The following is a 12,232-nucleotide window of genomic DNA, read 5'->3' as shown; positions in this document are numbered from 1 at the left end:
GCTATCTATTTTTTTTGTATTTTCCACCTCTATCACAACCAAATACTAATTTATCACTTCTTCCTCTCTTGCCTGTTTTGGTATCTGAACGAGTTATTATAACTGTCACTTTATTCCTGATTCCAACCTCCTTAATCCAACTTATCGCCTCTTCTCTTGTAGCAAATTTTTGACCAGTTACAAAAATATCAGTTGTATCCACACATGTTTGAGTTACATCGCATTTAATCAAAGGAGGATCCACACCTAAATATATAAAATTAATTTAGTTTAATATATAATTAAAAAAATTAAAAAAAAATTTAAAAAAAAATTTAAATTTTTTTTTAAAAAAACGAAAAAAAAATTGAAAAAAAAAAGAACCGGAATACCCACATAGGGGATATCCGGTTGAGACACATAACAAACCGGAACACCCAATACTGGGATATTCGGTTGAGGAAAATTGAAAAAAAAGAGGAACCGGATCACCCACCCCTGGGTTGTCCGGTTTTGGATTTTACTAACCGGAATTCTGCATTTTCGGTTATCCGGTTTAAGCAACGAAACAGTTTCCGTCCGTACAAACAGTAAAAATAAAAAAATAAAAAAAAGTTAAAAGTTAAAAAGGGATAAAATTGAAATTTTTTTAAAATTGTAGGGGTATTGGGATAAACGTAGGGGTATGGGGTATAATTTTCGAAATAGTATTGTCTAAATAAAATAGTAATTGTAATGATATGACATATTGACATCAAAAATAGTAAGCTTGTGGATTAGAAATAAAATTATATTATTAATATTTTTTAATTAAAATTATATTTTTGGATTACAAAATTTTCTTTCCCTTCCATATACGCTCCTTTTAGTTTCACCACTAGATAATACAATTTTCTTTCCCTTCCCTTTCCTTCAACCTAACAGCAGCCGCCACTGTAATTGAAGCACGCCGCTGGTTAGTAATGTTAAAATTTTCATTACTTCTGCACTTTCCCTCTTCTCATTCTTCATCTTTCTCTCTCAATTTTTTTATTTCACTTCTTAAAATTCTTCATTATAACGGATGCGTTACTCCGCGACGGTACCTACATCCGCCGTGTAGTTATCGTGAAATGCATCTGCCACCACTTTAGCGTCCGGCGGCGGCTCCTACCGCCGCAATCGCGCCATTATTGGCAGCGATTAACTAACTACCTAGCTAGGTTTATTTCATACAAAAATTATATATGCAATTCTAACTAAACTTACGTTCCTTACTTTTACTTATGCGCGATTCAGTAGCTAGCTAGGTTTCAAATTATGACCTGTATGATAAACTTACTCTTCTGCTTTGTCTTCTTATATGTCTGAGTAATGTTGATTCTAATTTGTTAACTTAACGGAAGAGTTTGACACATTTGAGTTAGACACCATTATCCCCAATTTTTGTAGACATTTTCTACAAACAGTATAATAGATTAGCGGAGGATATGAATTAACAAGACATACAACACTGAAGCAACTAAATAAGATTCCACAATTGTGAAGAAAGGACCCGTTAAAAACAGAATCGGATTCACTAAGATGTAGAGACTACCCATTAGTGAAGAGAACCCGAGTGATCAAGATGTAGAAAACTATGGCTTGGATGGAGATGCCGTAACCGTCTTAATGAAAACACCTATTGGATAGTTTCGGAGGAGTGTCCTCAACCTCAAAAAGATATTGGTATTCTTTTGGGATACTTATCGAGGAAGTATCTGAGATATGGATACTGCATGGATTTTTTCCTTTTCTAGAATATCCTGGCTTCATAGATTGCGATCTAGGTAGTCAATAACGGCACGGAATAGGGTCACGTGTGCTCCTAGGGTTTTTGTGGGTCGTGGCCTGGAGTGGATTATGGGCCGCTATCTTGTTTTTTACTTGAAAAGTCAAAATTGGCTTCATAGGTGGTGATCTAGATAGTCAATAGCATCACAGAATTGGGTCGCAAGAGCTCCTAGGGTTTTCGCGGGTTGCGGCTTGGAGTGAATTATGGGCTACTATATTGTGTTTTACTTAAAAAGTCAATTTACTACTTAAAATCAAAACATTTTAAAGTTACTTTGGGCTTTCCGCTTACCTGTTTTAACCTAGTTGTTCCCCTGATGCGCCTTTCTTTTTGTTCAAGGCTTCAAGCATGTCGTTCCCTCTGCTTCATCCTCCTTCAACCTTCATATGCCCTCTGCTAGCATCTTTCTTTTTCTCCTTCCTTCACTCATTTGTTTTCCTTCTTTTTTTCCTCTCTGTTTATTTTTTGAATTCCTTCCTTCTTTTTTACTCTGTTTTGTCTCATTATTTGTTAATCCTATTCCTTCTTTATCCTTTTAGTCTCTTGGCTACATCTCCTACAACTTTTTGGCTCATCTATTGTTTTGATTATGACTCGTTGATGTTGGTCAAGTGTTTTGATTAAGATTTGTGGGTTTTTGGAGGAGCACGATTTCATATTACTGTCCTGTCCTTGTGTGCCAATTGTTTGTGAGTAGTACCTGTACCTGTGTGTAAAAGACTCGGATTTATAGGTGGGAACTAATGAACCACAAAAGTGTATGATTCTATGTTGTTAACCCCAATGCAACTGCAATCGTGCTTGATAGCGGCTTTGCAGAGCAGACTTTGCGTTTACTGCAGCACACTCTGCAGGCTAGTTGCCTCTACCAGTCACGCTGTTTGCGATTGCAAATGGCTGCTGATTGCGGCCTTCTTGTATTGTTGAGGCCACAATTAGGTTAGGCATTTAAAAACTCTAAATTTCCTCCCTAATTTATCTTTCAGCTTCTTTTGAAGGGTATTTAGGCAATTTTGTATTTAAGTGATCTATCTGTTCTTCTCAAAGACTCCTGCAAAGCATTTCCTTCATATTCTTCACAAAGACTTCATGTTTTCTTTCTCTGGTTCCCTCATGAAGCCTTCTCCTGTGAAACTTTTAGATTTAAACTTGTAGATTTGGCAAAGGCTACAGTTCAACTCCGCTTGCTCTCAAGTCTGAACTCAACAATAACATCATAACCTAAGTCTGGTTTTAGTTTAACCGCTGATTCTGTTTTGATTTTTAGAACATGTTTTTGATGGGTTATCATTTTGATTACTTGTAGAATTATATTTATTTAGTATGGTTTTTAATATCAGTGACAAATGACCTAAGTTAAATATATTTATTAAGTATGATTGCCCTTTTAATCCTATTGGGATCTGTGTTTAGTTAGTATACTATTTTTTTTAGTTTATGCAATAACGACTACCCCACTATCCGCTACCCCTATAGAGGTTTCGTGGTTCGGCACTTTGCGCCACTATCCGAGATTAACATACCTGATAAAATGGGGATATGGGTATTTAATGTGTTGGTAGAAACATATGGGATAGTTATATGACTGCATAATTAGACATACTTGTTATACTTTACTTAATTGAGTAGATAGAAAATCATGCTATATTGGTATAATCTGTTGCAGTGTTATCAAATATCTGCCTTGGTGGATATACATGGCGAATTTTGGGCTCGCCGCAATGGTAAATATTGGTAGAGCGGCCTATATGGCTCTCTGCCATGGACCGGCATCGACAACACTGATCTGTTTGGAATACATGTAGTATTGCATGATGGACTAGTTAGGATTTATTTAAGGATATAGCTAACATATGCCCTAAGGGCACGTGTTAAGAAACCTAAATATAGAAAATTTGAATTGAAAAATGTAATAAATACATTAATTATCAACTTTTAATGAAAACAATGCACAATTTCTAAGAAAAAATTTCTACTTTTAACTTTTAACATGTGCCCTAAGGGCACATGTTAGCATTACCCTTTATTTAATATATATGATATGATATGTGATATTTTAAACTAAGCCTTTTACTATTTTATATTTTTTATATTTATATAACTATGACATGACTTGAACTTTGAAAATAAGCATTGGTTTGTGACATTGTATGAATGTGTAGATTTGATCTGTTTGGTTTCTCAATTTGAGTAGCGTGTCAGTTACAGACTCAAACTATTTTACTTGGTAAGGTTTGATTACAAGAGCCTTACGTATGCAAAAATCTTTGGATGTTTAACGTCCTTGGCAATGTTTCTAATGTAGACAGGCTTCAAATATAGCCTGCGTTAAAGTAATCTTAAGATGTTAGAGACATTTTGTAAATGTGCCTTTCTTTTCGAACATAGATTTAGAAGAGTTGGAATGAGATTTGAAAGTCGCCATCAATTAACTTCTCATGTTGGATTCGAGAAATTTGTAACTTAAGGATTAGTCTTTTATTTATGTAAACTGATCTGTAGTTCGGGCGGGAATTGGCTAAGCAATATAATTAAGTTTTTATGTTTTAGATCAACTCAACTTCCATATAGTTAGGTCCACTTATCAACTTAAGTTTTGAACAATGATTTGTCTTTTTAAATTGATGCCGGCACTTCAGAAATTTTTGTTCTCATTTGTTTTTCTTTAGACAACAATTCCAACTAAATCAGTAGTTGTCGTTCAGCGATTACTGATCACCTTTTTAGATGATCAGGGTATGTTTTCGGTCGTGGAGACCTTTGCGGTAGTTTGGTGTGTGACTGGACAATAGAACTGTTTTGAATTTCCACCAAACAAAATCATGCTCAATACGGAGTATTTCTAATGAAAGTATTGAGATGTCCCGTGTATAGTTTTATAACATGGCATGCTTATGCGTTTATTTTTGTTTTAATCTCCAATTTCTCTTGCCAAAAGAAACATGTTTAAAATTCCATTTATTTTCCGCAATGATCCAGAACTTCTAAATTTCAGCTCTGGACATAACTTAATACCTAATTCTGTGGGCAGGGTTTTCATAATTAAAGTTTTCTCCATCTGAGTTGATTGATCTCTATTTATTAATGAAACAGATTTTACATCCCTATTGTATTGCCCTTCTTTTCTTTGTACTCAAAATCCTGTGTGACACTTTTATGCTTGTTTGTTCATCTTGGTGCGCAAGAATCAAAAGTTTCATAGTGTATTGTATGGATTTTCAGGGATGCATTCAAAAGTATACAAAACTCGTAGCTCAACTGCTATAGACCGAGGAAAGTACATAGTTTGGACAAGTGAAATGGACAGTTGCCTCACTGATGTGCTTATGGATCAGGTGGAAAAGGGGAATAAAGTGGATAACATCTTAAAGCCTGCAGCGTTTGCAGCTGCACTGAAAGCATTAAATGAGAAGTTTGGTATGCATATGACAAAAGGGCACATAAAAAATCGGCTGAAGACATGGAGGAAACAGTTTGGGGTTTTGAAGGAGCTCCTTGCCCATAAGGGGTTTGTTTGGAATAAGACACAAAAGATAGTTGTTGCCAATGATTCAGTTTGGAATGACTACATCAGGGTAATATAGTATATCTGTGGTACAGTATGCACCCCATTAATTTTGTTTTTTGCTTGTTGTCTGATAAGTAGTATTCTTATGTTACCTGCAGGAGCACCCTGATGCCAAGATTTTCCGAGCAAAGTCCATTGAAAACTATGATAAATTATGTATTATTCTTGGAAATGATCAATCAATTGCAAGATTTTCTGACAGTGTTACAGAAATCGATGTAAACTTCACAGTTGATGACGAGGAGCCAGATCCTGTCATTTTGTCTGAAACACAAACTGATGGAAATCTGACTAAGCACCTCAGGTGGACAGAGGAAATGGATCACTGGCTTGGAAAGATTCTCGTAGATCAAGTGAGGAAAGGGCTTAAAATAGATAATGTTTTCCAGACAGAAGCATATGACAAAGCTGTTTCCGCCATGAATGCAAAATTTGGGCATCATTTAACAAAATTTAACATTAAAAATCGTCTTAAAACATGGAAGAAACAGTATGAAATAGCAAAGGAAATTCTGTGTCATGCTGGATTTAAATGGGACGAAACAAAGAAAATGATCATTGCAAATGATTCTACATGGATTGAGTACATTCGGGTATGTTTTCACTTATCCTACCGTTAGAACTGTTTCATACCAATTGTTTATGAATTATATATCTTTCACCTAACAAAAAGTCATTGGAATGGTTTATTCCCCTCTTATTTCTTTTGGAAGATGGAAAGCCTTAATGCAATAGTAAAATAATTCTTCTCTATATTCTTTTCAAAAGTCATAATCAATTGTTCTCTCAAACGAATTTAATTCAGATTGACATAAAGTATGTGTGACAACTTTTTTGAACTCACTTGCTGTGTAATGCTAAGAAGGCATCTTCACAGCATCAAATATTAGGCATTTGAAACTTCTTTCTAGTATTATTTTTAAGCAACTGAGTTGTTATATTTTCACAGTAATGCTATTTAGGTTAAGTAATACAGAGAAGTTGTTTGCCTTTGTCAGATGGATACCATTACGTTTTCTGACTGTACACACGGCAAAATATCCTAGTTTTTTTTGGCGGATAACAAGTTTTTTGGGGGGCAGATATACCTGGGTATCTGGTTGATTGCATATTGCTTCAATTTGTAATTAGAATCCCACCCTTTTATTTGACAGCTCCTCTGCATCAGACTATCTTTTATTACAACCTTGCTATATTTCCCGAAGAAAATGCTATGCAGCAAATAGTCAAAATTCAAAATGAACTAATAGTAGCAAATACTGACAATTTACAGATACGTAACTCTTTGCTGTGTGTAAATTATGAGGCCTTTAACTTTAAGATTAATGTGTGCCGGTCCTGGCAATCATGTTGATGCGTATAAAACATTCAAGTTAGAAACTTTTTCTTGGATAATTAAGTTATGAATGGAAAAGAGTGCTTCTAGAATTAAGGGGATCTTAGCAAATAACTTATTTTTTGTTAACCATGAGCTTGCGCCATAGTAATTTGTAATGTTTATCTACATAGACCTTTTCAGAGGTGATTTCTATTCTAGAGCAGGCATTTGGTGTGACTTTGGTATGGAATAAAATTGTGTTGATACTATATGACAGCAAATAGGAAATCAATGTTGTAAAATAGTGGCTATAGTGGTGCTAAAGTACAGTAGCATAACAATTTTGGACAAACTGCCATTGTTCTATGGTGCACAATTCAGTACAAACTACAGAGTGTATTTAAATTGAAGAAATGGCAGCACTTTAGCACTATAATATTGCAGATTTTGAACAGACTGCTTTTTTCAGTGATCTTCTTTTGGCAAATTTTTTGGAAATATAGTCATGGCTTTTAAATTTTACGGTTATAGGGATATGTACACTTTTTCAGCTCTTGAAAGATGAATGTTCAGCTAATAGTTAATTTATCTTGCCACTATTTTGTCAGCTACATAGTAGTGTAGCAGTGGTAATCTTTTTGAGTAAGTCAAATGCTTATTGCACCTTTTAATTCCAGTTAAATCCCCCCTTTTCGGCGAGTTCTATTAATCCCCCCTTTTTTGTAATAACCGGTTAGACCCAAAAACCTCATCATGTCTTTTACAATTTTTGGCATTGGCCATTGCAGCATACTACTTATGGGATCCATCACCACATCTTCTCTAGAGATGATGTATCTCAAAAAGTTGACCAAAATGGCACTTATTATTGGCGACAGAGACACTGATGGCAGTAGGTGTATAATCCCTCTGACTGATTTGTCGCTTTTCACGTTCAGTTGTGTTTTCAAGTTCATGCAACTGTTTCCCTCATCTGCACTAACGCGGACATCTCGAACGTAAGCTCAATCGAACTAATGGCTTCAACCAGTGTTGTTTGGGCTACTTAAGTTGTATGGGCCAGATCCGCCCATCAATACCACCCCACAAAGACATATATTTAGGTTTTCTTTTATGTTATTCTTTTCTCTTGTGTCAGTTCATTGTGAGTGTTCAAGTATCATAATTGGTCTCTGTAGTTTTGATGCATTTTTATTCATATTAGTCAAATTATATCCATTCAGTTATTCTAAAATACCATTAGTTATGCAAAAGGGTTAGATCACGCTATTCGACAATTCAAAGTTGGTGGTAGATTTTGCATATTAGACACTCATGTTAAACTACGTTTGTGAAATAAGGAAAAGAAGAACAAAAAATGAGATGGGGTTTTCAGGTCATTTGTCTGTAATTTTCTTTCTTTTATTTTATGCCTACGGGTTAAACCACAGTAGTGTTTGCAGCTGGCACATAGTTGTTCTCTTGTATTTGCTTAATAAAATCTCCTTTCCTATCAGCATATATTCTTATTCCTAATTTTTCCTATCCTGTCAGACACATCCAGATGCAAGGACTTACCGTGCCAGGGTCCTGGAGAACTATGAGCAGTTTTGCACTATCTTTGGCCATTTTAATGAGCCTTTGAATCGTAATGACTCTGTGCCTTGTGATGAGCCTTTGGAGTTTGAAAGTGTCTGTCCAGTAAACTATGATAGCAATCTTAAAGATATAATGAAGCATATGAGGTGGACAAGTGATATGGACAGCTGTTTAAGTGAAATTCTCGTGCAGCAAATTAAACTCGGTAATAGAAGCAGATTTGACCACAAACTAAAACCTGCTGCATTGGAGGCTGCTGTGCTAGCTATTAATGAAAAGTTTAAGCTTTATATGTTGAAAGATCATATTAAAAACCGTCTTAAAACCTGGAAGAAACAATATGATATCCTGAAAGAACTTTTGCGCCAGAGGGGCTTTGAATGGGATCAGAACCGAAAAATGGTCATTGCAGATGACTCTGTATGGAATGAATATATTAAGGTGCATTTATAGATTACTTTAAATTTCTATCTGGCATTTGTTGTAGCATGATGTTATTATTGTTGAGTTTATATAAATACATTTTTCTGGAGCAGATAAATCCCGATGCTCGAATTCTTAAAGGACGGGTTATCAGAAACTATGAGGAACTTTGCATAATCATTGGTCACATTGATCCACCAGGTATGATCACTACTCGTGCTAATATGGGCATGACTTCAGATGATAATGTTATGGAAGCTCAAGAGACAAATTACCATGGAACTGACAATACAACGGAAAAAGGAAAGAGTGTAACATGGACAGATGAAATGGATCTTTGCTTGACAGAGCTGCTAGTCAAGCAAGTGATGTTGGGAAACAAGCTTGAGAAAAATTTCAAGACCTCAGCTTACATAGCTACTTTAGCAGTTCTAAATGAGAGATTTGACTTGAATTTAACAATAGAAAACATTAAAAGCCGGTTGAGAACATGGAGGAAGCAGTACAGCCTTATGAAAGAGATGCTTTCTCGTGGGGGATTTGAGTGGGATGAAAGATGTAAGATGGTTGTTGCATCTGACTCAACATGGGATGATTGCATTAAGGTAGTTATTCAGTCTTCCTTCATATTCATTTTAGTTTCAGAAGTCATTATGGTTACATTTATTAGTCTCAGAAGCAGTACTGTATGTTAGTATATATGTGTTCATATATCTTCCTGACTTATATGCAAGTAAATCTGTACGTGTTCCTATATTTCCTGATTAATTTTTGACACGTTTTTTTTTTTTCCAGAAACATCGTGATGCTAGGCATCTGCGAGGCAAACGGATAGAAAACTACAACGAATTAGGTTTGATTGTTGGCAATGAGGAAGCTAGTGGAAATTGGTCGGAAGACACTGAAATGTTTGATGTAAACATTACTCCTAACTTTAGGGAGGATGCTGATGCAAATCTTATCCCTAACTTTGAAGAACACGAGGATGTAAATCTCACTCCTCACTTTGAAGAGGATGATGATGTAAATCTGACTCCTCACCTTGAAGAGCATGCTGAAACTCCAACATTGATAGCTAATGAAGAGGAAATGAGCCACGATGATGCAAGTGACGAAGTGCAGGGTTCATCTGAGCAAACAGGGGTAAGGCCTTCATCATCACAGTCAAAGCAGCCATCGAAGCGGAGACGCACTGATGATGTTATACTACACATGATGAGTCTTATGGCTGCTGATATAGGTCGGATAGCCGATGCATTGACTGAAAGTAACAGAGCATTGTGCTTGGAGGAAGTGGTTGAAAAGGTGCAAAATATTCCTGACTTTGACGATGATCTCATCATTGAAGCTTGTGAATATTTATGTTTCGATGAGAAGAGAGGATTGATGTTTTTGAAATTAGATGAGAGATTGAGAAAAAAGTGGTTGTTGAAACGTTTGCGTGGTGGTTAATGTAGTTAAAAAGATCATTGTATTCTTTCATATTGGCATTTGTAGCATCCCCAGTTCAGGCTGTTTCATTCTATATAGAAACCAAAACTGTTTGGAAAGGGGAAACATTTGTGTAAAGACAAGCTGTTTCAGCACCTGATTCCTTGTATATTATTAGAAGCTCTTAAAGTTAATAAAAAAGCATGTTTTGCACTTGCTTTAGAGTGAAGGAAAAAACGTATATCATTTCAAAATTTGAAGAGACATAGATTAATCTCGAACAGAACCAGAAGTGTATATTTGTTCGTTTTACTTGAAATGTGCACAAAAGTTTTTATTTTCTTTAATAATGGCAGATGTTGAATAACTAGTTTATTTGCTATATGCATAATTTTATCACAAGTTATGCAAATAAAGAATAAATCAAAATATAAGAATAAAATACTGTGTTCAAAGTTTATATAACTATAGCAAAAATGCTCCTGTATCTTTTATATTCGTTATTTTTTAACAATTAATCATTTATTCTTTTGTTTATGTCCATTTATCTTGCATTAATTATTCTTTTATTTTATTCCTTCAAAGACTTTCGAGTGTCTTTTACATAAATAAGGTGTCTATAAGAGTGAGTTTTAAGCGTGGATAACTCTTCCTCTAGCTCCTTCTTTGGGGCGGAGGGCCTCTTCGAGAGATTTCTTTAGGCTTTTTCTCTAACGTAGTAAGAGCCTAAGCCTCTATTGCCGCTCCTTCTTTGGGGCGGAGGGCCTCTTCAAGAGATTTCTTTAGGCTTTTTCTCTAACGTAGCAAGAGCCTAGGCCTCTATTGCCGTCAATTTAAGTGCGGATTTCAAATCCTCATTCTCTTTGAACAGATTCCCCACTATCTCCCGGCCCTTCCCTTGGCCACAGAGAGTTGGAACTTTAGCTCATTTATTGCTTGGGCATGATTCTTGTGTTGGGATCGTGCCATCAGAAGAATCTTTAGCATGTGATTCTCCATTAAATTAAACAATTTATTGGGCCCCGTGTTAGGGATGACCTTATAGTTATCTAGGAAGTCTTCACAAAAGGGAGACGAGTGTTAGTAAATTTTAAGGTGCTAAAAGTGGGATCATTTCACATCAAAGATTGAGGGGGCGTGTCATCCTATGCTGGAAGAGAGCGTTCACCCTCCCTACCTCCCTTAGGAACTATTATTGCATCATTTTTGGAGACCCGAGAAGAATGCTCACCTTGTTCTTGGACCTTAGGGGGGGGGGGGGGGGGCGAGTCTCGTCAAGGATGTCGTCTTGAGCATGCCTCTTATTCTCTTTCATCATAAGACCACCTGGGTAACTTTTAAGACTGTGTGTCATTAGACGTTTATCCCTTCTCTTAGCCAGGAGTTCATTCCTTTCATCCAGGGGGAATGAAATACATTTTCCCTGAAAAAAGAAATAAAAAAATATAAGTAACACGATGAGTGAATAATTTAAAAATAAGGGTCTCTTTGGTCATAAACTTACTTGTATATTTATCTATCTCACACTCTTTTTCCCGATCTAAGATGACCAGGGTGCAGGAGCTCATGACTTTGAATTCATCCAAAAGTTGATCCACCTTTCTCTCATCAAGGGCGAGGTAGTTAAAGTTAAACTAGTGATGGTCATTGGATCCTCTGTCTTGGACAGAGGAAAGCAGGGAGAACCTTCTGCCCCAGTCATAACCATGGAGGCCCCGTCTCGCCCCTAGACATTCGCGAACTCGTTCTTTCAAATTTTGTAGTGGTTGGAATGAGGCTTGAATAACTATCTTCTCAATATGGCACTTAAAGTCACCCATACATCTTTGGTATTGGCACTTGTCTTTGTAGCATAGAAAGAAAAGAACATCCCAATGGTGGGGAAAACTTCCAACCGACGACATATGATCTAAAACGCCTAATCATGCTCCAGCCATTAGGCGTCATATAAGAAGGAACAATGTTTAGAATTGCTAGAACCTCAGCCTCAAACAGAATAAAGTGAATTAAAACCCATAAATCATTAGTGATAAAAGGTATAGATAGAAATAAGGGTTGGGAAACTCATCAAGTGTGGCCATGTCAATCCTCTATTATTCAGAGCATTGCCTCTAAATTGACA

At 36.1% G+C, this 12,232-nt stretch overlaps 1 protein-coding gene across 2 annotated transcripts; it reads left to right on the top strand.

Annotated features, from left to right (window-relative positions):
- The first annotated feature begins 811 nt into the window (after window positions 1–811).
- LOC131651731 (uncharacterized) lies at window positions 812–10,332 on the top strand. Of its 2 annotated transcripts, XM_058921423.1 has the most exons (6): window positions 812–934; window positions 5,015–5,367; window positions 5,459–5,953; window positions 8,212–8,697; window positions 8,793–9,284; window positions 9,475–10,332. In XM_058921423.1, exons 2-6 carry the CDS (start codon window positions 5,017–5,019, stop codon window positions 10,129–10,131), a joined length of 2,481 nt encoding a protein of 826 aa, XP_058777406.1. In that variant the 5' UTR covers window positions 812–934; window positions 5,015–5,016; the 3' UTR covers window positions 10,132–10,332. The 2 variants fall into 2 exon arrangements, with proteins under 2 accessions (XP_058777406.1, XP_058777407.1); XM_058921424.1 differs by lacking the exon at window positions 812–934 and having other exon boundaries at window positions 950–5,367.
- Window positions 10,333–12,232: the final 1,900 nt, after the last annotated feature.

Source organism: Vicia villosa, linkage group LG2, assembly GCF_029867415.1.
Source record: "Vicia villosa cultivar HV-30 ecotype Madison, WI linkage group LG2, Vvil1.0, whole genome shotgun sequence".
Lineage (NCBI taxonomy): Eukaryota > Viridiplantae > Streptophyta > Magnoliopsida > Fabales > Fabaceae > Vicia > Vicia villosa.
The sequence above is the reverse complement of the archived record's forward strand: the minus strand, read 5'-3'. Positions and strand labels throughout refer to the sequence as shown.

Excerpts from the sequence above, each read along its gene's own strand:
- LOC131651731 (XM_058921423.1), top strand. The coding sequence starts at position 5,017 with ATGCATTCAAAAGTATACAAAACTCGTAGCTCAACTGCTATAGACCGA. Across the intron at positions 5,368-5,458 it reads TTTGGAATGACTACATCAGG|GAGCACCCTGATGCCAAGAT; the intron begins GTAATATAGTAT and ends TGTTACCTGCAG. Across the intron at positions 8,698-8,792 it reads TATGGAATGAATATATTAAG|ATAAATCCCGATGCTCGAAT; the intron begins GTGCATTTATAG and ends TTTCTGGAGCAG.